Source organism: Gopherus evgoodei, chromosome 4 (assembly GCF_007399415.2).
Source record: "Gopherus evgoodei ecotype Sinaloan lineage chromosome 4, rGopEvg1_v1.p, whole genome shotgun sequence".
In the NCBI taxonomy this organism is placed as follows: domain Eukaryota; kingdom Metazoa; phylum Chordata; order Testudines; family Testudinidae; genus Gopherus; species Gopherus evgoodei.
The window spans coordinates 60,846,698-60,873,824 of record NC_044325.1 but is presented as its reverse complement, the minus strand read 5'-3'; the positions used below and the strand labels follow the sequence as shown (position 1 = coordinate 60,873,824).

The 27,127-nt window shown below is 45.2% G+C and overlaps 1 protein-coding gene across 1 annotated transcript in view; it reads right to left on the bottom strand.

The window, feature by feature from the left end:
- Window positions 1-27,127, bottom strand: part of RYR3 (ryanodine receptor 3) — a 607,531-nt gene that overhangs the window by 12,865 nt on the left and 567,539 nt on the right. Inside the window, 5 exon segments of the mRNA XM_030559417.1 lie at window positions 5,250-5,384; window positions 11,320-11,466; window positions 12,820-12,880; window positions 16,313-16,440; window positions 16,971-17,013. Of these exon segments, the coding sequence (XP_030415277.1) occupies window positions 5,250-5,384; window positions 11,320-11,466; window positions 12,820-12,880; window positions 16,313-16,440; window positions 16,971-17,013 (514 nt within the window).

Sequence of the window (27,127 nt, the reverse complement as noted above, 5' to 3'; positions counted from 1 at the left end):
TGTTTTGGTATCCAAGGTATCCACAATTCTAGACAAGAGTTCTTGGAGTGTACAAAAGTCATCCACAGTTGGTGTCAGCACCAGGGTTATAGCCTTCTCAGGAGAGGATGATTACTTGAGTAGAGAGGGAAGTGGAAGTGACTCCCTGGACTGCTCTGTTGGTTTTCCCTGCTGCTCTTTTGTTTCTAGTGAGGGAGGGCCTTCGCTATAAATGCTGATAGAGACCAATATATCCTTCTCCTTGTGGAGAAGTGACAGGCAGGGACTGAAGGAAGATAGGATGATGAGTCCCAATATGGCCAATAGAGCCGTGGTGGTATCTCATATGGATATTGTCCTGGTTGTGCAAGGCCTATCCACTGCCAGTGTTTTAGGGAATGAGTACTGTTAGGATATCCCCCAGGATGTCACTCCAGCTTCCCTAGGGAGGGCTCTCTGCCCAGAAAAGAGTCCTCCTTCTGTGGTGGACACAATGGCCGCTTGGAGCTGTGCTCACAGCAGCACTACATATTGGATTCAGAGTGTTCTGTGCCTCTGTCCCAGTGCTGATGCTGAAGAGGTCAGTACCAAGGAGGTACCCACTGGTGCTGGGACTCCTGATGGTGGTGTTGATTTGGCCACTTTCTTTGATCTCTTCTTGTCTCTGTCACCAGAGGTATGCCTGGTTGCTGGAGCACTTGCAGAAGAGAGCCACCTTGATTCTGGATGGGACATTGTTTCTTCCCTTGGATCTGAAGCTACTTTTATGGATTGCTCTAAGAGGTGCAATTTGAGCCTCGCATCCCTTCATTTCCAAGTGTGGGAGGAGGAGGAGCATTTATTGAGGATGTGAGCTTCCACGAGGCAGAAGAGACACCCTTCTATGTCTATCAGGGACATCCCACAAAGCGCAGGGTTTAAATCCTCAAGGTTTAGAGTCTGCCATTTTAACAGCCAAGCTACTTTGTCTTGTTGTACAGGGCATTCTCCTGTTTCTCTTCTCATCTCTTCTTGTTTTTTTAATCATACAGCTAAAAAGATAATATAGAAATAAAACTAGGAATGAAGAATATTTCTTCACCAAAGTTTGGAATCTTAGCCAAAAGGCTGAGCTGATCAGACACAGTCAAGGTTCTGTTTCACTGCCATGGGTGATAAGAGGAAACTGAGGGAGGGCAGAGGCCACTCTGCTCTCTATGCCCTCACGTGGGACCATGAGGAGGCACATGATTCCAAGCTTGGTTGTATGTGCACCTACAGTGGGTATCCATACTGATGCACACTTGAAGAATATATTTTGTCTTCTCCATAAACACTTTGTTACAATGCTCTCTGCATATTACTTATGTTCTGTATTTCAATAAAGCCGGAGATCAAGTTGTACAAAGAATAAAACATGGAGAATGATGTTACAAAGAAAAAATACTCTGCATATAATGAACTACATCGTGATATTCACATTCAAACTTAGTATTTAGGAAAGTTCACACTAAAATAAAATGATTGGAATGGAATCAGTCAATTAGGCACATTCATTTTTTTCCAACTCAGTGTTCCACAAACATGACTATTTTCAGTGCATTCTGCTCTAGATCCATTTGGTCTACAGCCCTTTTCCTCATGTTAGAAGATATGTATTGTATTTTATCAACTATATGAATTATAATTCAAAATCCTTCAAAGTTTTCTGAGCAGTTAGAGTACACTGTTTTTATCTGTATGCTTTATCTTTTAATTGGATCTAGAAAATTTTAGCAAGAATCTTAATTAAAGTAAAGGAGGTGGACTGTGAGCAAAAAGCAGAGTATGAAATGTTTGCAAAAGACTGTTTAATCCCACAGTGTTCAGATGATCTTTGAGTCTTGGATATTTTCAACATCCAGAAACCTGTTTTAATATATATATTTTTAACAATCTGTATGACCTCTGGCCCTAATTCTGACTTCCATGGGAGATTTGTGTGAGTAAAGCTTGCAGGATTTGGTCCTAGATGCAGAAGTTCCCACTTTACCAAAATGTTCACTGTGGGCCCAATTATCAAATTACACATCTAGATGCTCACACCATAATTTAGTCATATAAAAATAAGCACGTATATGGTCTAATTCCAGGGGACTTTCTGGAAACCGTCTCCTATAAAACAGTTATATTCTTCTTCAAGTGATTGCTCATATTCATTCCAGTTAGGTTGTGCGTGCCGTGCGTGCACGCTCGTCGGAAGATTTTTATCCTAGCAACCCCAGTGGGTCAGCTGGGTCGCCCCCTGGAGTGGCGCTGCTATGGTGCCGGACACATACCTCTGCCAACCTAACCGCTCCTCAGTTCCTTCTTACTGCCCATGTCAGTCGTTGCAACAGTGGAGCATGGCTTAGCTGTCCTCCACTTCCCTAGCTTTTCCTTGTTTATTCGATATCTTGTTGTATATAGTTGAATTAGTCTATAGTGTAATTAGTTGATAGTTCTTAGATAGTTAGTGTATATAGTTTAGTGGGTTTGGGCATTAGCCCTTCCCTGCACCCAGTGCCGGGGCCCATGCCCAGTTCACTGGGGTTCAAACCGTGCTCAGCCTGTAAAAAGCCAATGCCCATGAGCGATCCCCACGACTCTTGCCTAAAGTGCGTCAGGGAATCGCACATCTCAGATAAGTGCCGCATTTGTAAGGCTTTTAAGCCGCGGACAAAGGAGGAGAGGGACTTTTTGCTTGAAGACTCTCCTTATGGAGGCAGCTCTGAACCCTCCATCCTCGGCACCGAGCACTGACAGCGCTCTTCCGGCACTGGACCGCGCTGGCTCCGCCAAGACACCTCAGAACCGGCCTTCTCCTGCACAGGGACCTGATCGGAGGCCCTCCGCTGCCTCCATACCTTCGAAGCAGACTCACCCTCGTCCGGACCGCCCGGCACCTACTCCTGCTGTGGCACCGACGACTGCGGTACCGTTGACTCCGGTTCCGAGAGGGCCGTCGAGTCCGGTCCTTGAGAGCTCCCCGCCGAGGCCTGTGGTTGAGCTTACGGTCCCCTCCACACCGGAGACATTCTCCTCAGCCAGGAACCTTATAGCAACACATCGGCGAGACGGTAGCCCCCCCATATACTGTGTTCCACAGGGACAAGGTGAAGTTGCGACCACATCCGGCCTTTCTCCCCAAAGTGGTATCAGCCTTCCATGTTAACCAGGAGATCTTCCTACTTGTCTTCTTCCCAAAGCCACATGCGTCTCGCAGGGAGCAGCAGCTACACTCCCTGGACGTCCGTAGAGCGCTCGCTTTTTATATCGAGCGAACAAAACCATTTCGCAGATCCCCCAACTCTTTGTTGCGGTGGCTGAGCATATCAAGGGCCTACCCGTCTCCTCGCAGAGGATTTCCTCCTGGGTGACGATGTGCATCCGCACCTGTTACGACTTGGCTCATGTTCCATCGAGCCACGTCACTGCTCACTCTACCAGGGCTCAGGCCTCATCTGCTGCTTTTCTCGCTCATGTACCCATTCATGAGATTTGTCACGCAGCTACCTGGTCCTCGGTCCATACCTTCACCTCTCACTATGCCCTCGTTCAGCAGTCTAGGGATGACGCAGCCTTTGGCTCCGCAGTTTTACACTCTGCGATATCTCACTTCGACCCCACCGCCTAGGTAAGGCTTGGGAATCACCTAAACTGGAATGGATATGAGCAAGCACTCGAAGAAGAAAAGACAGTTACTCACCTTTGTAACTGTTGTTCTTCGAGATGTGTTGCTCATATCCATTCCACACCCGCCCTCCTTCCCCACTGTCAGAGTATCCGGCAAGAAGGAACTGAGGAGCGGTTAGGTTGGCAGGGGTATATATCCGGCGCCATAGCGGCACCACTCCAGGGGGCGACCCAGCCGACCCACTGGGGTTGCTAGGGTAAAAATCTTCTGACGAGCGTGCACGCACAGCGCGCACACCTAACTGGAATGGAAATGAGCAACACATCTCGAAGAACAACAATTACAAAGGTGAGTAACCGTCTTTTACCCTTTAGCTATCTTCAGCCACACAATATATGTCAAAAATACATTTGAAAAGCCCTAGCCATGTTCTTTAGTCCCAGCAGGCAGCAATATTAGTTCTAAATGAAACATGCATTAATGAAAGTAAATAATGTGATAAATCTGATCCTGCAGAACAAAACACAATATAGAACTATGCATGGATTTTAATGCATTTTTATTACTGAGGGAAGATACTGCTATAACCATAGATACAAATATTAACTTAGAATCATTTTAGTTCATTTAGCAGAGCTGTTTAATATGTAAAGTATGTTGCTACATATTTTAATTATTCCAACCATTCATGTATTTCTGAATTTTGTAAATTAGTTTTATTTCAGGTCAGACCGTTGTATTCAGTCCACAAAGGGACCAATTAAAACAATATTGGATGGGACAGAGTTAATTCTTTCCATTATTCACTTATCTGACTTGCATTAAATATTTTATACAGAGGTCAGGAAGAAGAAAAAATACATTCATACAATATATACTGCACTTCAGGTTTTGGGTCTTTTGTGACCAGCGCTTCTCCTCTGAGCCTGTGCCATTCGCATTATAAAATAAAAATGTTGTTGTGTTCTTTTGTGGTGATTCTTTGTACAATAAGAAAATTAGAGTGCCCACAGCCACTTCACCCCAGAGTAAATATTTCTGGGATACTTTTGCATTTCCTATGAATAACTTTTATATGGGGGGAGGGGAGGAAGGAGCCTTGGAGTATTAGCTGTTTATCCCTCACAACAGAGTCTTCTCACCCTCATGCAATTGCTCTCTTTTTCTCCCCTTCTGGACTGGCTGGGGTCTAAGGAAACTGGAACTATATTTCATTGAACTGGAACTTTAAGTTTACTGCTACTTATTGAGTTGATTTTTCTTCATTGAATCTCTTCTCACTTCAGCACAAATAAAATCATTTTCACAGATACTCTAACATATACCTGTTCACAGATGTTAATTTCAGCAGCAAGTTCCGTGGTGTGATAATGCCCCATTCATGCCCTCCATACTATGCATATATGTACTATTTTGACCGCACACCATCGGAGGATGCTGAGTGAATTTCCAGATTCTTTGCACTGTTAAGAGTGGCTCAAAGCAGCTTGAGCAGACCCAAAGTGCCAAGTTCTTAAAGATAGAAAAATCCTTCTCCCCCCACATTTCATCTAGTGCTTTTGGGATATGTTGAGTATCAGGTTTAAAAACTAGGGTGGCATTTCTGTTTTAAAAGTGCTAGTGATATTTTACTTACTGTCATCATGTCATCACATTTCATGTCTGGCTCATCTTCATCTTCGCTTTTGTTGTAAAACTTGCGGAAGAAGTTGAATGCCACAACAGTGTAAAGGTAGACTACTACAGCCAACAATCCTACAGTCAGTACAAGCTACACACCAACAAAATAAATGAAATGGAAGAAAGAAAGTGAGTTTCAGTCAAAATGGAAGGGCATGATTGATTCCAGTCTCTTTCGGGCACTACTGATCTTTTGTGTCCCCAAAAGTATTGAAACTCAACAATGCTGTGCCTTTTCTTTTTCAAAAAGAATGAAAGATGATGGTTTTGTTATCCATGGACTCTTTCTCTGTTGCCTGGATCAACACAGAGTTTCTGAGGTGCCAGATTCTATAATGGGGTGAAATACATCTTAAATTTATACTTTGATGTCTTATTTGGTGGATAAAAGAGCAGCAGGGTGGTTTTAGGAAACACATTATTATATGGTTATTTTTCTGAAATACATGCTTAACAGCAACTTCATATCAGTAACGGGTACAGTATTTGGGATAGTGGTGAAATGCCAGCTGATTTGTGAAACTGGACATGCAGTGAACATATCAAATGATGTAAAATGTACTTTATTGAATTAACTGATATGGGCTTATTTGAACTGCTTGCTATTTTAGTACGGATATTGTTGCCAATATTCTGTCTAATAAGCTGTGTTATTGATGCCATCTGCTCTAAAATTCCAATAAGACAAAGAGATACAGTAGGTGAGTTTCTCTCTTTTGTTACTGAACTGTCGAAAACAGCAGCATTTCAGGTTTACTTACTCTTAAGCAAATAAAATCCTTTTTGAGCAAGAAAAAATTCAGCACATAAAGAACCACTCATATATTAGTCATTGGTAGGGCTTACCAAATTCATGGCCATGAAAAAAAGTCAGTGTGTGAAAACTGCTCTCTCCCTGTCAAATCTGGTCTTTTGTGTTCTTTTACCCTATACTATATAGATTTCACAGGGGAGACCAGCATTTCTCAAATTGGGGGTCCTGACCCGAACGGGAGTTGCAGAGGGTTGCAAGGGTATTTTAGGGGAGTCATGGTATTTCTACCCTTACTTCTGCGCTGCCTTCAGAGCTGGGTGGCCAGAAAGCGGGGGCTGTTGGCCTGGCGCCCAGCTCTGAAGGTGGTGCCCTGCCAGCAGCAGCACAGAACTAAGGGTGACAATACTTTATCATGCCATCCCTACTTCTGCGCCGCCTCTGCCTTCGGAGCTGGGCTCCCGGCCAGCAGCTGCCACTTTTCAGCTGCCCAGCTCTGAAGACACCACCACTGCCAGCAGCAGCACAGAAGTAAGGGTGGGAGTACTGCAATCCCCACCCCATAACCTTGCAAACCTCCACAACTCCTTTTTGGGACAGGACCCCTACAATTACAACACCATGAAATTTCAGATTTAAATAGCTGAAATAGTGAAATTTACAAGTTTTTAAATCCTGTGAGGTGAAATTGACCAAAATGGACCATGAATTTGGTAGGGCCCTACTTGTTGGCTTTGGCGTTGTGGTTTTATAATAGTGTTACGGAAGATTGTTATATATATTTAAAAAGCACTGTAGAATTGATATTACTATTTAAAATGAGTAAAAATATCAAGCATTTTAGTTGCTTTTTAAGCAATTTATGCAGATCATTGGGCATATTTCTAAAACGTATGTCTCTATTTAAAAATCTGTTCATGTCTGTGCTGAAAGCACCAGTGATGATATCAGCAGGGCTAATACTTGCTTGTCAGGGAGGGTAGTCATGGTAGGCTTATTGAAAGTTGCAGCCTTGAATTGAAGCTGTTTCATCAGCACACACAGACTGAGTTTCTAAACTGAGAAATATCATCTCAGTAGAAATCTGGGAAAATATATCAATCACTGAATTAAAATATTAATAGATAACACACTAGGTGTAGCCAGACTGTCAGAGCTATGGTGGAGTGGGGGAGGGGAGGGGTCAGAGTTAAGGTCTCGTTTTTTAGCCGGAAGCAGCAATGATAAGCTTCTTGTGGAGAGTACCAGGTGTCATGCTCTAGCAATTTCCTTTGTCTGATAAAGGAAGGGGCTGCATCTAGATGTCCTCTGCTGAAAGAACTGATCAGGCTAATGCATGGACTTCATGGGAGATGGAAAGATTAAAAGGAAGTTGGGAATCTCAGGGCACTGTTATTCCCCTAAAAAAGAGAGCTGATAGGTAAAGGGTTGTTGTTAGGTATATTAGACAGAAGGTAAACATTCAGTTTGAAAGTTACCTCTTTCGAAGCCTTCCTTCCCTACTTAGAGAATCACTTTCTGTTTGACAGAGGCAACACTGCCCTCCCCACTGGAGGAGTATCCCTTGTCATGTGTGTTAGTATCTACTAGATATTGAAAGTAAATCCCAGACATGCAGGGGTGGGAACTGCCTGGGATACGTTTTTCTGTGTTTGAGAAGGGATGGCAGAAGGCACTGGGGTGTGCATGTCTGGAGCTAGGGTTGAAGCCAGATAGTGGAAGGGTACGTACAGGGAGGAATTTTCCAGGGGTTGCAGTGGGAGGCACCTTAATGGGTGGGAATATGTGAAGAACTCTCTTAGTCTGGGAAAAGACAGGAAGGAGGGAGATGGTGAGTTGATAAATTACCTGTGCTTATGTCAAGATGGTGGCTAGGAAGCAGGCCAGGTGTCAAAGAAGGACCTGTGTTATTATAAGGTATCCAAATTGATTTTGGAATCAGATTTGTATGCATCTGAATCCAGCAGGCCACATTCGTGTATAGATTCCAAATTGCAGATTGGTCGCCTTTCTAAATGCATTTAGGAATGGCTGTTCCTTTCTTCCCTCTTTTGCAATGTCCAGAGGGCGATGTATTGTATGCAGGAGATTTTTAGCATTTACTGTCCCGTGGGTATAGGATTCTAATAAATTCCACATTATAATTTTATAGTACTAAAAGTGTGCAGATATTTTGCAGAAGACACAGTAAGGCATATTCCTCCCCCCAAATATTTACCATCTAAATGAAAGCACATTCCAATAGCCATACCATCAACGTAAGGAATTCTTAATAGAAACTACTGTGTGCAGGAGTTACTTTTTCAAAACTTACAACTGCCTTTTTAAAACTTTTGGTATTTCTAAATAGCATAGATCATTAAAGTCCACATAAAAGGACCAATTCTCAACAAAATAAGATAATTTTTTAAGATAGTACTGGTAAATAAAAGGTAACTAAAACCATATCAACATTAATAAGTCTCCAGGACCTGATGATATTCACCCAAGAGTTCTGAAGGAACTCAAATGTGAAATTGCAGGACTACTAACTGTAGTCTGTAACCTATCATTTAAATCAGTTTCTGTACCAAATGACTGGAGGATAGCTAATGTGACACCAATTTTAAAAAGGGCTCCACAGGTGACTCTGGCAACTACAGGCCAGTAAGTCTCACTTCAGTACTGGACAAATTGTTTGAAACTATCGTAAAGAACAAAATTGTCAGACACATAGATGAACATAATTTGTTGGGAAATTTTGTTTTTTGTAAAGGAATATCATGCTTCACCAATCTACTAGAATTCTTTGAGAGGGTCAACAAGCATGCAGACAAAGGAGATCCAGCGGATATAGTGTATTTAAATTTTCAGAAAGCCTTTGACAAGGTCCCTCCCCAAAGGCTCTTAAGCAAAATAAGCAGTCCTGGTATAAGAGGGAAGGTTCTCTCTTGGATTGGTAACTGGTTAAAAGATAGGAAACAAAGGGTGGGAATAAATGGTTATTTTTCAGAATGGAGAGAGGTAAATAGTGGTGTCCTCCAGGGATCTGCACTGGGCCCAGTCCTATTTAACATATTAATAAATGATCTGGAAAAAGGGGTAAACAGTGAAGTGGCAAAATTTGCAGATGATACAAAGCTACTCAAGATAGTTAAGTCCCAGGCAGACTGCGAAGAGCTACAAAGGGATCTCACAAAACTGGGTGACTGGTCAACAAATGGCAGATTAAATTTAATGTTGATAAATGCAAAGTAATGCACATTGGAAAACATAATCCTAACTATAAATATACAATTTACCACTCAAGAAATTAGCTGTTACCACTCAAGAAAGAGCTCTTGGAGTCATTGTGGATAGTTCTCTGAAATCATCCACTCAATGTGCAGCGGCAGTCAAAAAAGTGAACAGAATGTTGGGAATCATCAAGAAAGGGATAGATAGTAAGAAAATAACATATTGCCTCTATATAAATCCATGGTAAGCCCACATCTTGAATACTGGGTGCAGATGTGGTCACCCCATCTCAAAAAAGATATAAACCTCTACCCCGATCTAATGCGGTCCTCGGGAGCTGAAAACTCTCACCGTGGTATAGGTGAGATCGTGTTACATTGGGGTAGGGAGAGGAACCGCTCCCCGCCCCAGCTCACCTGTGCTCTGCCTCCTCCCTGAGTGCACCACCGCTGCTCTGCTTCTCCCTCCCTTCCAGGCTTGCCGCACCAATCAGCTGTTTGGCCCAGCAAGCCTGGAATGGGGGGGAGAAGCAGAGCGGTGGCGGTGTGCTCAGGGGAGGAGGCGGAGATAAGCTGGAGCGGGGGGCGGTTCCTCTGCACCCCCCCATTACTTACTGCCGCCCTCCTCGGGCCCTCCCGCCCCAGCTCACCTCTGTTCTGCCTCCTCCCACTTGCGCGCCACAGCTCTGCTTCTCCTCTCTCCCTCCCAGGCTTGCTGCACCAATCAGGTGTTTGGTGCGGCAAGCCTGGGAGAGAAGGGGGAGAAGCGGAGCTGAGCAGCGTGCTCATGGGAGGTGGCGGCGGCGGAGCAGAGATGAGCTGGGGTGGGGAGCAGTTCCTCTGCACCCCCTCCCTTGCTTGCTGCAGCCCCCCTGCCCCAGCTCACCTCTGTTCTGTCTCCGCCTGGGAGGGAGGGGGGAGAAGTGGAGCTGCCGCATGCTCATGGGAGGCAGCAGAATGGAGGTGAGCTGGGGCCAGGGACCCTGGGGAGGAGGCCCGCAGCAAGTAACGCGGGGCAGAGAAACTGCTTGCGGTAACATGAATTTGGATATAATGTGGTAAAGCAGCCTCCTCCCCCGGAGTGCCGCTTTACCACATTATATCCAAATTTGTGTTATATAAGACTGCATTATTTCAGGGTAGGGGTATATTGGAATTGGAAAAGGTTCAGAAAAGGGCAGCAAAAATTATTAGGAGTATAGAATGGCTTCCGTATGAGAAGAGATTAATAAGACTGAGACTTTTCAAATTGGAAAAGGGACAGCTCAGGGGGATATGATAGAGGTCTATAAAATCATGAGTGGCAGAGAGAAAGCAAATAAGGAAGTGTTATTTACTCCTCCTCATACTCCAAGAACAAGGGACCAAATGAAATTGATAGCAGGTTTAAAACAAACATAAGAAAGTATTTTTTTACACAATGCACTGTCAACCTCTGGAACTCCTTGCCAGAGGGTGTTGTGAAAGCCAATCTTATTAATGGGGTTCAAAAGGGAGCTAGATAGATTCATGGAAGATAGGTCCATCAATGTCTATTTGCCAGGATGTGCAGGAATGGCGTCCCTAGCCTCTGTTTGCTAGAAGCTGTGATTGGGTGACAGGGCAATGGATCATTTGATGATAACCTGTCTGTTTGTTCTCCTTGGGGAATCTGCCATTGGCCACTGTCAGAGGACAAGATACTGATCTCGATGGACCTTTGGTATGACCCAGAATGGACGTTCTTATTCTTATTCTGCTGTGCAACCTTAAAATGTTAAAAGATTTGCATCAAACAAAGAAATAGGGGGCCAGCCTGACAAACATGTACACCATGTTTTTGAGAATGAGATTTTAAGGAGCAGCTGAATCATATCTCTCGAAACTAGAGGGCTGTGACACTTATATTATGAAAAAAGCCATTAAAGATATGTAATATTATAATATCTAATAGAAAAGAGTCTCATTGGCTCCACTTTTTGTTCAAAGCACTGGTTTCCAAGATATATTATAAGACTATTGTTTTTGTTCAGTATAGTTATGAATGATGTTCATTTTTAGAGTACATATACAGCACTCACCTGTTTGCCATTGTGAGTTACAGAAGACAGAATGGTTCGTAGTGTCTTGAAACCCATAGCAATATCCAGCAAGTGAGCAGCAAAGAAGAAGTTGTTGTAATGGCCAAGGATAGACATAGTTGTGTACCAAGCTAAGTACAAGAAGGACTACAGAAAATGTGAAATGTTAGAGAATATTAACAGTTACTAGTATGTTTTACTGGATAGTGTACATCACACACACAAAATGAAACTCCGAACTGTAGGCACTGAGTTAATGGTTTGAGCTTTCCAATCATAAATTAATATGGATTTAGCATCTCCATATTTTTATGCAGAAGAATTGTGTCTTAGTTTCTCTCTCCAGAACAGCTTAATTACTAAAATCAGAATTCCCCCGGCTCTTAACACTATCTTGTTTTGGTTGAGAATATTATACTAAGCTGGAGAGCTCGCTATGCAGTCTGAATGTCTGAAGATCTGATGCTTCTGCAGGGAGTGAGACAACTACAAACACAGCATACTGGCCTTGGGAAGAGGGAGTGCCTCATAAGCCACTTCATCTAGCTGACTCAGGGAAAGTCTACACCAGGATTAAAAACCCATGGCGGGCCCAGGTCAGCTGACTCAAGCTCACTGGGCTGGGGTTGCAGAGCTGAAAAATCACTATGTAGATGTTCAGGCTCAGGCTGGAGCCCAAGCTCTGGGACCTCGTGTGAGTGGAGGGTCTCAGAACTTGGGCTCTAGCAATTTTTAGCCGCACAGCCCCAAGTCAGCTGACTTGGACCAGCCATGGCTGTGCTGAGGGTCTGTACCCATTGAGCAGTACTGATCAGATCTGAAGGAGATATATACAGCCCTCATTTGCAAGAGAGAATTTTAAGGACTAGGGACCTTTCGAGATGGTTGTGGGAGTTAAGAAAGGATCTTAAATGATCCTACAGGTGGTCTCTGCAGGTCAAGATTAAGATAGAACAAGTTTTTGCAGACACTGACTGTGCTGTACCTACTCTGAAAATAAAAGGCTTTGGTCTTAAGACCATCAGTCTGGCAACTTACACAACCCCCCAAAGTCAAAATTAATTTGTAAAAAGTTATACAGTAAAAAGCCTCTCAATATTATTCCTTTTAACCCCACCCAATCATTATTAATTTCCAAAATCTTGTATTATAATTATAATGTCTCCTGAATATTGCCCTATGATGTCAAAAGCAAATATTCCCACAGATAATTTAACTTAAAGTTGCTGGGCTAAGGTTAAAGATAGAAAAAGAACAAACATTTTATACTGATTCCATAAGTAGGCAGCTATTAATTTATCAATGTATATGTTACTTGTTGCAGTTCCTTTGGTTACCCACATATGCTTATTTCACCATACCCAAGATGACTGCCTCGTATCTTACCAAATTACTTTTTAATTTCTCTTTATTAAAAAAGTGCCCAACTATAGCTTTGAGTGCAAAATACATATTTACACTTAGAATAAATGAAAGTCATCTCTAGGATAACATACTTACATTGTCAGTGAAAACAACTCCAAGCTTCCAAATGTGGTACTTCGTATCAATAGAGCTTAACCTATGGAGTATAAATATTTTGAAACTCATAAATGTCAAGTAGTTAACTACAGTTACACTCCTTTCCTTATGTTTAACAACACAAACACATCTTCACATAATGGCTACTTAAACATTTTTCTTCAGAAAATGTAACTAGGATCTTTCTGGCACTTTATTTGTATTTATTTTTTGTAAGCACTGGTATATGCTGGACAATTATTTTAAGACTGATGTGCAGGTCTCTCTGTTTTAGAGAGCATTCTCTACATTTTCAAAACTGTGTTGGGCGTTAGCAACGGAGTTCTAATAGTCTCAAGAGTTCCAGAGTTTCACTAAAAGTAATACAGTTCTACTTTGAACATATAGGCTATATCTACGCTGCAGAGTTAAACTGGCTAGTGGCACTCAGGTCTGGGCACCTGGGTAAGCCTACCCCAGGTGCAAGTGTCCCACATCCCCACTTCAAAGACATACCCACATTATTGTGTCCTTGCTCTTTCTGCACTCACCCAGCTGTGTCTTGGGGCATATCCCATGGTTCTTTGTGCTGAGACATTCTCAGATTCTTTCGCAGTCAACTGTGGCATTTGTGAGATAACTTGCCTGTTCTTTGGGGGGAATTTTGGGAAGGGCACTGAAGGACTATCAACACTTGAGTGATTTAGCTTGCATTCTCACTGCAAATTGGGTGGACTCCTGCCTGAGTTAAAGTGGAGCCCAAGTTCAAACCCACACCCCCCTGAGCCAGGTCAGCTAGTGCAAGCTTAAAGCGCCTCCAAACCCAGGTCAGAAGTTTTTCCTGTATAAATGGTAGTGGGAGTTATGCAGGGAGGGATACCTCAGTGGTTTAAGCATTAGCCTGCTAAACCCAGGGTTGTGAGTTCAATCCTTGAGGGGGCCATTTAGGGAACTAGGGTAAAAATCTGTCTGGGGATTGGTCCTGCTTTGAGCAGGGGGTTGGACTAGATGATCTCCTGAGGTCCCTTCCAACCCTAATATTCTATGATAAAACCTAGATTAGAGTAAGCCCCAGTAAAATGTGGAGTGAAGACATACCCATTGAGATTAAAGTGCATGTCAATATGCTTAAATGTTGAGGGTTTGGAATTGTCTGCAGCAACAATAATAAATATGGTAGTCAATACATTTCAGAATATTAATCTTTTTCACAACTGCATCACACTGTTGAGCTATGTTCAATTTATGATCCACTGTAACCTCCAGATCCTTTTCAGCTTTACCACTATCTAGCCCAGGGGTGGGCAAACGTTTTGGCCCGAGGGCCACATCTGGGTGAGGAAATTATATGCAGGGCCATGAATGTAGGGTTGGAGCAGGGGTTTGGTGTGTGGGAGGGAGTGTGGGGTGCAGGGCAAGGGATTGGGGTGCAGGAGGAGGCTCAGGGCAGGGGGTTGGGGTGCAGGAGGGGACTCGGGATGGGGTGCAGGAGCGGTTCGGGGGACAGGCTCCGGCATGGCACCGCTTCCTTTGAGCGGCTCCGGGGTGTCAGTGGCACGCAGCGGGGCTAAGGCAGGCTTCCTGCCTGTCCTGGGCCCATGATGCTCCCAGAACTGGCCAGCATGTCTACTTGTCTGGCAGTGGCTCCTAGGGGTGGGGTGGGGCAGGTGGGTCCACCACACAGCTGCCCTCGCCTGTGGGTACCAACCCCAAAGCTCCCATTGGCCGTGGTTCCTCATTCCCAACCAATGGGAGCTGCAGGGGGCAGTGTTTGCAGGTGAGGGCAGCGCATGGAGCCTTCTGCCCCCCTTTCCCAACGGGTCACAGGGATGTGGTGCCAGGCTTAGCCCCACTGCGCCATGGGGCTGGCAATCCCATGGGATGAATTGAAAGCCCTGATGGGCCAGATCCAGCCCATGGGACATAGTTTGCCCTCCCCTGATCTAGCCAGTTATTCTCCATTTTGTAGCTGTACATTTGATTTTTCCTTCCTAAGTGAAGTACTTTGCACTTGTCTTTATTTCAGACCAATTCTCTAATTTATCAAGGTCATTTTGAAGTGTAATCTAGTCAGTGCAGGAGCTGCAACGAGAACCCAGGATTCTTCCACCGTTCTTTTTACTTTGCTATTAGATCATCATCTATATTATTATAACACAGAGGTACTCAACTCTGAAGAATTTTAGGCACTTCGGTGTTGTAGAAAAGGCATAGACTACTTCAATTCTACATCCCAACATATGACACTTTCATAGCAATTTCACAATGCCAGGGAAGGATGGCATGACAATTGTTTTGCAGTTCTCTGCACTTCCTTCTTTCTATGCCCCCCCCCCCCTTTTTTGGTTGTCAGGATGCAGAGGAAAGGACCACTGGCACGCCTATCCTTTTGCCCAGCACTTCCCCACTTGGCCTTGCTGAGGCATCATGGGAAGCACTCTGACACAGAGCTGGTGGACTTTCTGTTCAGCTGGAAATTCCAAAATTCTGGAAAACCGTTTGTTTCATTTCAAAATGGAAAGCAGAATTTTGAAAGTTTTCTGCAGAAGGGAAATCTGAATAAATTTAGTTCTAAATAATCAAAACATGTCATTTTGGAAATTTCAAAACAGAATTGATCCTGGGAGACCAAACTTTGGGGCTTCTGGTTCCTGTCTCTCCCAGGGCTTCTAGGCTCCCTGTGAGCCCCAGCAGACTGATCAGAAGCCATAGGTGAGTTGGGAGCCTCAGAGCTTGAGAGCCAGGTCTTCCAGTTCTACAACAGGGAGCTTAGACACCCTGAGAGCCCCCAGGTTTCCAGGTATCCAGCTCTGTGGCAGCAAGCATGGAAGCCAGGAGCCAAGCCCAGATAGAGTCAGGATTCCCAGAGCTATCAGGCTCTCGACTCTGTAGTAGGGAACCTGGCCACCCTGAAGTGCCCATCCCCAGATCAGTTTTCATGGCAGAGCTGCCCTGGAGCAGTGAACCCTGGAAGCAGGAGTCCCCAACATTCCACCAGGCCAGTTGGCAGGAAACCAGGCAGGTTTTTGATAGCAAGTTGCCTGTGGTTTGTTGGAAGTGAAACATGAAATATTTCATATTTGAGGAACTTGCATTTCCTGATGAAACCTGCATTACTGGAATATCTCTGACCAGGTGTGCTCTGTGATTAGTGCTCCCTTCCTTTTGACTGAGACAGGGACCCATGGACTCTTAATAGCCACATGTGGCGTGGGAAGGCTGTACTGGGCCATTATTTTAAGTGGTATATGTTGGTTTTTTAAAAAGCTAGTTTATTTTACTTCATTACTATAAAGAAGCCTTTACCATATGAATTTTTACTACTGAGCAAAGTATTGAAAATACACACATTCAATGTATCAAATTTGTTCTTATCTTCAATAAAACAGTGGTAGCAACAGATTACAAGTCCCTTCAAACGCTGATTTGTTTGAAATCAGCTAAGGTCAGCTGCCTTTTTTTTTTTTTTTTTTTAAATCTCCAAATATCATACCATGATACAAGAGATGCCTCCTCTGGTTCAGTCTCTTCCACTGGACTGAAGTCAAGAGCATTTTTGTCCAACCCCAAGAGTTCAGCTATGCGCTCTGCTCCATACAAGTCACCATATTTGTTAATAACCTAAAAGGAGAAAAGATGAGCTTCTGGTCAGGACAAGACACTGGTGTCACATCCTCTTCACTTTACCCCCATTGGTCAAAAATTTTTAAACCTGAGTTTTCCAGAATTGGCACTGCAAGAACAGTGAGAACTCAAAGAGAGAAAAAGCATTTAAAAAAAATGAAAAATAGAAGCATAAAAGGTTATTAATCTGAAAGCTTTGGTATAATTTAAAGTAATTTGAGCTGGCATGTTTTTCTTTTTTTAGGGGGATGAGGGGGCTTTGTATCCTAATGATGACAATGGCTGTAAATTAGAACTGCATGGCTGATTGACAGCACAAAGTTATTTAGAATATATGAGTCTAGGAATTAAGCCAAAGCACTCTCTCTTCTTCCTCTTCCCCCACCCACATCACAACTGACTATGAGTTCCATGAAACGAAATGCAATTCTCAAATGTTTGTATGCTTATACCACAAAAATAAAGATATTTGAATTAAATACACAGTATATTGTTTTACATTAGCCATAATAATCTAAAGAACCTACCTTCCGTTTTACAAACTTGTCCCAGTAATTGTTAGGAAAGGATCTGCATAGATAAAAAATTCTCAGGTTATTTAACCCATCAATGGAGGCAAAAAACAAATAAAACTCATGCTCATGGTAGTGTTTTGTTACAATTTGCCTGAAGCACGCACTGCTCTCAAGCTATGAGCAGAACATGTCAGTGGGATTTGTGCAAGGACAGTAACTGGCCCTCCCGAATTGTAATTCACTGTGACATCAATGTCTCTTCTAGCTTTTTCTCTTTATACCATCCATGTAAATATTTACTAGTGAAATATAAAGGACAGACTGCTGGTTGCTTTCATTTAATGCTCACCATTACCCAATACTGTGAAGACTGCCATCATAACATCCTTCAACACTAAACAAATCCGTTTGAAAAATCTTTCCTAGTCCCCACCTGCAACCCAAGATACTTCAGCACAACCTGGCTTTGCATTCTTGGAGAAGATAAAGAGGTTTCTTAATGCAGATGAGTCTTTTCAGCATGTTAACTATTGGAGTAGCATTGATTTCATTTCTATCCAAGGCTGAAAACACAGAAATAGACATGTAGCACCAGAAGTCACAGTACATTGATTCTATAAGTATAAGGATGATAATTTAGGTTGGTGTATGTGATTCCCTGCCCAAGCAGACATACTCATGCTAGCCAGGGCTGGCTTCAGGCACCAGTGGAGGAAGCATGTGCCTAGGGCGGCACATGCTAAGGGGCGGCATTCCATCCATTCTTGGGGCGGCACAGTCCAGGCGCGTTTTTTGTTTTTGTTTTTGTTTTGCTTCAGTCTGGGCGGCTTTGTTTTTTATGCGCTTGGGCAAGCAAAAATGGTAGAGCTGGCCCTGATGCTAGCCCTCATTGAGCTAGCACACTAAATAGTCGTGTAGCCACAGGCAGTGACGAGGGGCAGTACTGCCTAGCCGTCCTGAGCACAAACCCATGTGGTCCAGGCAGGTTTGTACTTCGGGCGGCTAGCTCGTGCCATGCCCGTATTACCATTGCTGCACTATTGTTTTTAGTGTGCTGGCTTGATGAGAGCTAGCACAAGTATGTCTGCTAGAGCCGGGAATCACACCCTCAGCTCCAAGTGTAGCTGTAACCTTAGATGAGGCAATGAGTAGTTGTAATTGTATTCTCTAGGTACATCATCATAACTAAGGCCCTAGTTAACTTGTGATATTGCAGAAATTGAGGATTCTGCAATATTAGGCTTCCACCACACTTTTGACAGTGGGTGCCCCAGCCACCCAAGGGCTGAGAGTGGGAGTCTGCACTGTCAGCCCAAGATGGGCACTGTCTGCCTCAGGCCCCTGCTCTCAGCCCTGGGTGGCTGATGGGGCTGGGGTGGTAGAGACCCCGCTCTCAGCCCCATGTTCCGGCTGTCAGTTCCAGCCCTCCACTCTCAGCCCTGGGCAGCTGACAGTGGGAGCCCCTGCTCTCAGCGTCGTGTTCCCATTGGCAACCCCAGGCCCTGGTCTCAGCCCCGGGCTGCTGACAGCAGAAGCCCCTGCTCTCAGCCCAAGGTGGCCAACAGAGGAAAATCACAGGAAAGTAATAATGGACCTCATTACTGCAAATAACAAGGTCAGTTGTTATTTTTTTGCAATTTTACATGGTTTGTCCACAACTCAGCTGCAATTTTTTGACAATCATCCCGCAATTCAAGTAGGGCCTTAATCATAGCACATACCACTGTTGGGTCCAAAATCCCAGCAGAAAGGCCAGCTAGAACACTGACAGCTCTAATGTTATGGAACCTCACTCCAGCAGGTGGCTTGCCCTTCAGAACAGCCATGTCCCTAGTGTCCCCAAAAGAGAGTTCCTTTCAAGTAATAAGTGAAACTGAAAGTATTGTATATACAAGGGTACACAAATATGGAGTTAGAAAGGTTACAGAATCTTCAGTCACCAAAAGGTGGGTGAGGGATGAATAGTTCTCCTAAAATTGCCTCTACAACAGATTCCCCACTCTTTGGACATTATTGAACTCCCCGAGGTCTTCATGAAGTAATTTATTTTAAAACAATAAGATACTGCAATAGCCAGTGGGAAATATGTGAATCTTAATCTGTAGCAGAGAGAGAGAGAGAGAGACACCTTTCAAAACAATGTCTTTCCTTCATTATCTCTAATGTCAGGAGAGGCAGAAGTATGGATCGTTACTAGCACCTAATGGACCAAACCATTTATGGTTTTTGACCTTTTTAGGGATGGCAGTGGCCAACAGCCCATCATGATCAGAGTCTTGTTCCATATGATCACATAGAATCAGAGATTTTTCTCTGCCTCCCAGCCTGGAATCCCTATATCTGGTAGTATGGTCCATGACAGAGTAGAGGCTGAGAGTTTTGTGTCTTGGTGCACCTGTGTTGTCTGTTACCTGGTTGTGGGTTCAAGTGTCGCTGCTTGTTTTGAAAACTGTAAGACCTTAAAGTACAGGTTGCTTCAGATGCAGTGGGCTGGTTCTATATGACCTGTGTCTTGTCCAGGGATACCTTGAATTGAGCTGCATTTATCAGAGAACCTATTTACTTATTTTATTTCATATGATATGTTAAAAAGTTCATTAAAACGTACAGGAGGTGTTGAGTATACTGAGAGAATCATATCTTCAAGTACATTGAGGTGACCAATGCTTGAGATCCACTTCACATCAAGGCCAGATTTTAGTCAGCTGAAAGTGGTGTTCATCTTTGATTCAATTGGAGTGATGATGTAGCAGGAGGAGTACAGACTGTACAATATGTTCTTTGAGCCCAGCTGACAGTGCCTAACTTTTTAGTGCTAATTCTGCTGAGACTGAGGCACTGAATGCCTTAACTGCTTGCTTTCAGGAGTCAAAGAAATATGTTGGAAGTCAGGGGGTTCTTCACTCTGCAGGTGGGAGGAGGTGAGGTCATGCTCTCAACATTGGTTTGCAGAGGAAATAGTGTAGTGGGTCAAAGAACTCAAATGCTCACCCTTAGACCTTGTGACGTGTATGTAGATATAATTGGCAAATTTGTCATGATCTGCTCAGAAGTAGACAGCATTTTGGTCATATTTATCAGAAGGCGAGAACTACACTTGGGACTTTTTTACGTTGCTTCCTCTCAGACACTTCAAATCTCTAGGATGAACTACTGGCAAAAATAGAATGTGCACATGAACTAGAGAGAGAGAAAAGTTTGATAATAGGGAGGCAAGGAGCCCTGAGGCTTCTTTGCTCTCACAGAACAAAAAACCTGGAAGAGACAGAAGAAATCATGATTTGTGTTTTCTGGAACAGCACTGAGTCAGAAGAAGCACCGTGAAGAATACTTATGTTAGAGAATAAGAGATTTGCCTGAAAAAATTATTGCTCAGCACCCATCCATCTAAGCTGATGGTACAGTACTGCTGAGATAGTGTAGTGAGTTTCTTCATCAATACAAGTCAAAAATGAACTCTGGTTAGGATCTCTAGGAATATTTCTACAGAGTGCATGTCTGCATAGCTCCCCTGTTGGAGTAGTAATGGCTCAGAACTTTAGAATAATGGGAGTTCCTGTCTGGCAGTATGGACCCAAGAGTGAGAGATCTGTTGTGGTAGATGTCTTTTAAGAAATAATGTTACACTTGTATAATCATCATCACTTTTTCAGTGGGTTTTTAGTCAAAGAAAGATGACAGTCCTACTTAAAGAAAATGGGTTGGTTCTTAAACAACATATGACAGGGAAGTAGATAGACTGGATGGTTTAGAGAACTGGCAATGGCTCACACAGCTCTAGATAACTCCTCTGAAATTGGCTTAGTATGATAGTGTCTGAAATTAATAGTCTGAAAGCTGTTCACTGACTATGTACAAGGTTTTATACCAAATTCTACTTGATAAGTCTCCATCTCACACAAGTCACCATTACAGTTAACACAAGGTCCTGTCTGCACTGTTAGCAGTGTGTTGTGCGGCTCATGTAGTTACATGCCACAGTGCAAAGCAGGTTGTGTCCACACTGCGGTGTGTAGCTATATGCAGCAGTGAAAGGTTCTAGCAGGAGACAGTAGTGAAAGGTTCTGGTGATGGGGAGCTGCTGACGCCTTTCACCGCTGCCTCTCCCTGCCAGAGCCTGCCCCCATAGCCACAGTTTGCCACTGTGGTGAGAAAAGGCTCTGGCAGCAGGGAGGCAGCAGGACACTACACTGCTAAAGGTAGCAGTGTCGATTTGTGAGGCACTGCTTGGGCTTGTAGAGAGCTGTGCAGGGTATATACCCTAAAGTTCTGGTGTGTCTTTACTCATCTAAGCAGTGCTTCACTGTCCATAGTGCTATTTAAACCCGGGTTAGGAGGTGTGGAGTGTATGTACTCCACACATCACTGGAAGTGTAGGCATAATCTGACTGGCCTTCTTGTTGGCTGTTTCAGTGAAGCCAAGATGTCCCCTCCAGCACAGCATTGAGGTAATTTGGTAAGACAGTGTGGGCAAGCTTGCGTTGGCACTATCATTGCTGTACTGGTTCTGTGAATGCATAATGTATTTCAATCTCTTAATGTATTTTATAGAGAAGAAAATCTGACATGTTTCAGGCACAACATTAAACTTGGAAATGAGTTTTCTTTGTAAAATGAGATAGTAAGTAACCAACATCAGTGGCATCTGTTTGATGAGGGCAAATTATCTGTGGCTTGTCAGAGCCAGTTCAGACTCTAGGTTCCTCCTTCTCACTCACTCACTGGCATGATGACCAATTACTATCCAGAATTTCTCTCTCTGTTGGGTTTCCTCTTCTTGAATCTTCGGTTTGACTCCTTTCAATCTGACAAACCTGTTAGCCTGATCTACCTTCCTAAGGAGGAAAGATTTTGTTGATGCCTGGTCTTGGAAAAACATCACAGTATTAGCCTGTAGATGGGAATATAATTTATCTTTCTGTGATTTGACATGAGGACAGTGCAGACAATGATTTCTGTTTAGTAGCACCATATGAAAACACATCATAGGGCATGAGAATAAGAACTTGGAACTGAACTAGAAGTGGGAGGGGATTGCCTAACCTTTCAACTACTCCTTTTTAAAGGACAGTTACTCATCTAAGCCCTGCTCTCAGCTCTCTGAAGTCAAAGGATGGGTCTGTAGACACCTGCACATTTGGTCTGCAGTGCCTAGTGAGAATGTAGAAAGAACCTTTGCAAAGCTTGTCCACTACCACTTCCTTTCTCTGACCTAGGAGGTGGCACAGCTGAAGTGGAATCAGTTCTAAGTCTCACTGTACAGGAAATTAGGGCACCTGGACTCGAGGGCAATACTCCTGATGAAGGTAATGGCATATGGGCAGAAGGATTCTTATCCCTTCCGAGAGTGTCATCAGTTCCATATGCTAAGATAGCCTTGGCCAGGCACAATAAGGATTAAAGGAATCCCATGATGAGCAGTTTTCTTTAGGACTCTCCATAGGAGTTGGAAGGGAGGAAACATGTAACAATGAAGAAGTTCAATGAAATGACAAATGCATCCTGCACTAGCATTGCTGGGGTCCAGACAAACATTGCCAAAAGGAAACACTAGCATTGAATTTTGTTAGAACAGTTCTACAATAGAGATTCCTCAGTTCTTGTAGCTGCTGGAAAATTGCTATGGACAACTCTCCTAAGAGAATCTTGGATTAGTATAACTAGCATGCCATACAGTTAAGGAGACCTGGCTCCATAAGATAAGCGGTTACTCACCTTTGTAACTGTTGTTCTTCGAGATGTGTTGCTCACATCCATTCCAATTAGGGTGTGCGCGTGCCGCGTGCAAGATCATCAGAAGATTTTTACCCTAGCAACACTCGGTGGGTTGCTGAGATGTCCCCTGGAGGGACATCCTTACGGCGCCGGATATATACTGCAGTTGACCCCAGCGCCCCCTCAGTTCCTTTTTTGCTGGCTACTCTGACAGAGGGGAAGGAGGGCGGGTTTGGAATAGATATGAGCAACAAATCTGGAAGAACAGGTTGCTGCCCTACATTCTCATGTATGGGTACATGAGCCAGGAAGGCAGAGGAGGAAGCTTGAGCCAAGTGGAGTGGGCAGTAAGGTGCGTAGTTGGCACGCCAGCCAAGTCATAGCATGCACAGATGCAAGATGTGATCCAGGACAAGATGCGCTGGGCGGAGACCGGGAGGCCCTTCATCCCAGTCTGCCACAGCTACAAACAGCTGGGTTGTCCTCCTAAAAGGTTTAGTTTGTTCAATGTAAAAGGCGAGGGCCCTGCGAATGTCTAGGGAGTGCAGCTATTGTTCCTCGCTGAGAGCGTGCGGCTTCGGATAGAAGACCAGAAGGAAGATGTCTTGGTTGACATGGAAGGCAATCATACACCTTAGGAAGGAAGGCAGGGTGTGATCGCAGCTGTACCTGTCCTTATGAAACACTGTAGACAGTGGGTCCGATGTTTAGGTGCTCTGAGCTCTGGACACATCGCTGAGGTGATAGCATCGAGGAATGCTGTTTTCCAGGAAAGGGACAGGAGCGAGCAAGAGGCCATCGACTCGAACGGGGCACCTATGAGTCTGGATAGGACCAGGTTGAGGGGCTGGATACTGAATTTGCGGGTACAGATGTTTCCAATCCCTGGAGAAACCTGCTGACCATGGGATTGGAGAAGAAACGAATGCCCATTTTCGCCTGTGTGGAAGTCTGAAATCGCTACTAGGTGTACTCTGATGGATGAAACTGCTAGGCCCTGCTGTTTCAAGGACAAGAGTCTAAGATGGTAGGCACTGGCGCCTCCAGAGGGGACAGGCCTTGCTCAGAGCACACCATCAGGAGGAAATGCTTCCACTTGGCCAAATACGTGGACGTAGTAGAGGGCTTTTCTGCTACCCAAAAGTACCTGCTGCACTGAGTGGGAGCAATGTAGCTCAGACTGAGTTAGCCATGCAGCATCCATTCTGTGGGATGGGAGGGATTGCAAGTCTGGAGGACAGAGATTGAACGTGTTCCTGAGTGATCAGCTCCGGCCGCAATGGAAGTGGACTTGGTGTGGTCACCGACAGATCGAGGAGAGTGATCTATCAATGCTGCCTGGGCCATGCTGGGGCGATCAAGATTAAGCGGCCCTGTCTCTCTGCAACTTGAGAAGGACCTTGTGGGACTAACGGGAATGGAGGAAAGGCATAGGACAGGTGGTCTTCTCACAGTATCAGGAAAGTGTCTGATAGGAAACCTGGGGAGCGCCCCTGGAGAGAGCAGAACACTGACTTCTGATTCTCACAAGAAGTGAAAGGTCTATCTGGGGAAACCTCCACTTCTGAAAAAGGAATGGATAATGTCCGGGCGAATGACCACTCGTGAGCCAGAAAGGAACTGCTGAGGCGATCTGCCAAGGTGTTTTGGACTCCTGGGAGAAACAATGCCACCAGGTCAAACAAGTGGGCTATGCAAAATTCCCACAGGCGAATGGCTTCCTGACAAACTCCCCTTGTTTGTTGATATAAAACATGGCTGTTGTGTGTCTGTGAAAACTGCAACACAATGGCCCTGAAGGTGCTTGCGGAACACCTGCCACGCCAGGTGCACTGCTCTCAGTTCCACGTACGTTGAGTGCAGGGAAATCTCTTGTGTGGACCAAAGGCCCTGTATGCGAAAGGTCCTGAAGTGGCACCCCAACCCAAAGCTGATGTGTCCCTGGTCAGGACCCAGGGAGGGTGTGGGGCATGGAATGGCATCCCTTCACATACCGAGCTGGGGTTCAGCCACCAGACCAGGGACGTTAAGACTTTCGTTGGTACTATGACTGCTGGATCCATATTGTCCCGGTCTGGGCGGTATATGGTTGACAGCCAGGCCTGAAGTGGACGGAGGTGCAGTCTGGCATGTCTGGACACAAAGGTGCAAGACGCTACGTGTCCCAGGAGACAGAGGCACGTGCATGCTGTCGAGGTCAGGAAACTTTGGAGGCCATGGATAATGCTCGCCATGGACTGGAAGCGGGCATGTGGTAGGCACACACGGGCGAGTTTTGAATCCAGGACTGCTCCAATGAAGTCTATTCTTTGGGTCGGCTCCAAAGTGGACTTTTCGACATTGAGCAGCAGTCCCAGCTGTTGGAACAAGCTCATGGTGAACTGGACATGAGATTGCACCTGGTCCTTGGAACCACCCTGAATGAGCCAGTCATCGAGGTACAGAAACACTTGGATCCAAAGTCAACAGAGTGAGGCAGATACGACAGCCATACACTTTGTAAAGACCCTTGGTGCCGTGGATAGGCCAAAGGGAAGGATGGTAAATTGGAAGTGCTATTGGTTGACCACAAAGCGAAGGAAACGCCTATGTGGCGGGTAAATCACTATGTGAAAGTATGCATCCTTTATGTTGAGGGCGGTGTACCAGACTCCAGGATCCAGGGAGGGGATAATGGTCGCCAGGGAAACCATGCAGAACTTCAACCTTACCATGAATTTGTTGAGTCCGTGCAGGTCCAGGACGGTCCGTAGCCCCCCGCCCCCTTTGTCTTGGGGATTAGGAAGTAATGGGAGTAAAACCCCCTGCCCCTCAGTTCCCTTGGAACCGCCTCTATTGCTCCAATAGTTAGAGCGTTTGCACCTCCTGAAGAAGGAGTTGCTCAGGAGAGGGTCCCTGAAGAGGGACGGGGAGGGAGGGAGGGGGGGACAAAACAAATTGAAGGCAGTATCCACTTTCCACCCTATGTAGAGCCCATCGTTTCCACCCTATGTAGGACCCATCGGTCTGACGTTATGCAGGACAACACAGGGAGGAAATAGGACAGGCGGCTGGTGAAAGGTGGAGAAGGATCCTAGAAAGATACTGGTGCTCCACCCTCGGGCGCACCTTCAAAAGTTTGGGGGGGGCCCTGGTTCTGGCCCATCTGAGGACCAGACTGTCTCTTCCTACCATCCCGGCCACGTCTTCTAGAGAAGTCCTGTCTCGGCTGGGGATTAGGGTAGGTGAGCTGTGGTTGGGGTCGGAAGGGCCTATATTGCAGCACTGGGATATGCATGCCCAGTGAACGCATGATGGCCCTGTTATCCTTCAGACTCTGGAGTCAGTCTTGTCAGAAAACTATGGTCATCAAAGGGCAGGTCCTGGATAGTCTGCTGGAGTTCTGGTGGGAGACCGGAGACCTGCAGCCACGAGATGTGGCGCATAGCTACACTCGAGGCTAGAGTCCTAGCCGCCGAGTCTGTCGCATCTATTGAGGCCTGCAAAGATGTCCTGGCTACTTTCTTGCCCTCCTCCCTCAGGACCCCGAACTCCTCCCTGGACTCCCGAGGAATAAGCTCTTTGAACTTTCCCATCGAGTTCCAGGTATTATAATTGTAATGACGTAAGAGGGCCTGCTGCTTAGCCACCCTGAGTTGTAAGCCACTAGTAGAATATATCTTGTGCCCGAATAAATCCAGACGTCTAGCGTCCTTGAATTTAGGAGCGGGAGCTTGTTGGCCATGTCTTTCCCTCTCATTAACAGACTGTACAACAAGGGAACACGGTTGGGGGTGAATATACAATTATTCGTAGTCTTTGGAGGGGAACAAGTACTTCCTCTCCACCCCCTTGGCAGTGGGAGGAATAAAGGCTGAGATTGCCAGATCATATTGGCATTAACCTGGACAGTCTGAATAAATGGCCAGGCTATACGTGTCAGGGTACCGGCAGATAGAATGTCCACTACCGGATCCTTGACCTCCACCACCTCCTCCACCTGGAGGCTAATGTTTTGTGGCACCCTGTGAAGCAACTCTTGGTGTGCATGTAGGTCTATAGGTGGGGGGCCAGAGGAGGATATACCTGCCACTGCCTTATTGGATGAAGAGGAGGAGGATACTCCAGGGACTAATGGGTCCTGGGGCAAGTCTTGCTGGGGAGGGTCTGGTTGCCCTAGGTCCAGCATGCTAGGGGCTTGGGCCTGAGCTGAGGGCAGGGCCATCACCTCCAAACCCCCGGAGGAGAGCAACTCACAGTGGCCTCCGGTACCTGGGGTTCTGAGTGGGCAGAACGAGAAGCCCCAGAGGGGACACCTTGGGCCTGATGGTATGCCCAAGGGGTCCAAAATGACCATTGCGGAGGTCCCTGACGAGGATCCTGCCCCTCGTCATGCCATTGGTTAGCACCATCCGCATCCTGGTCCTGGACATGGTAGCCACTTTCTGCCTGGGATGACCTCGAGTTGGGATGGG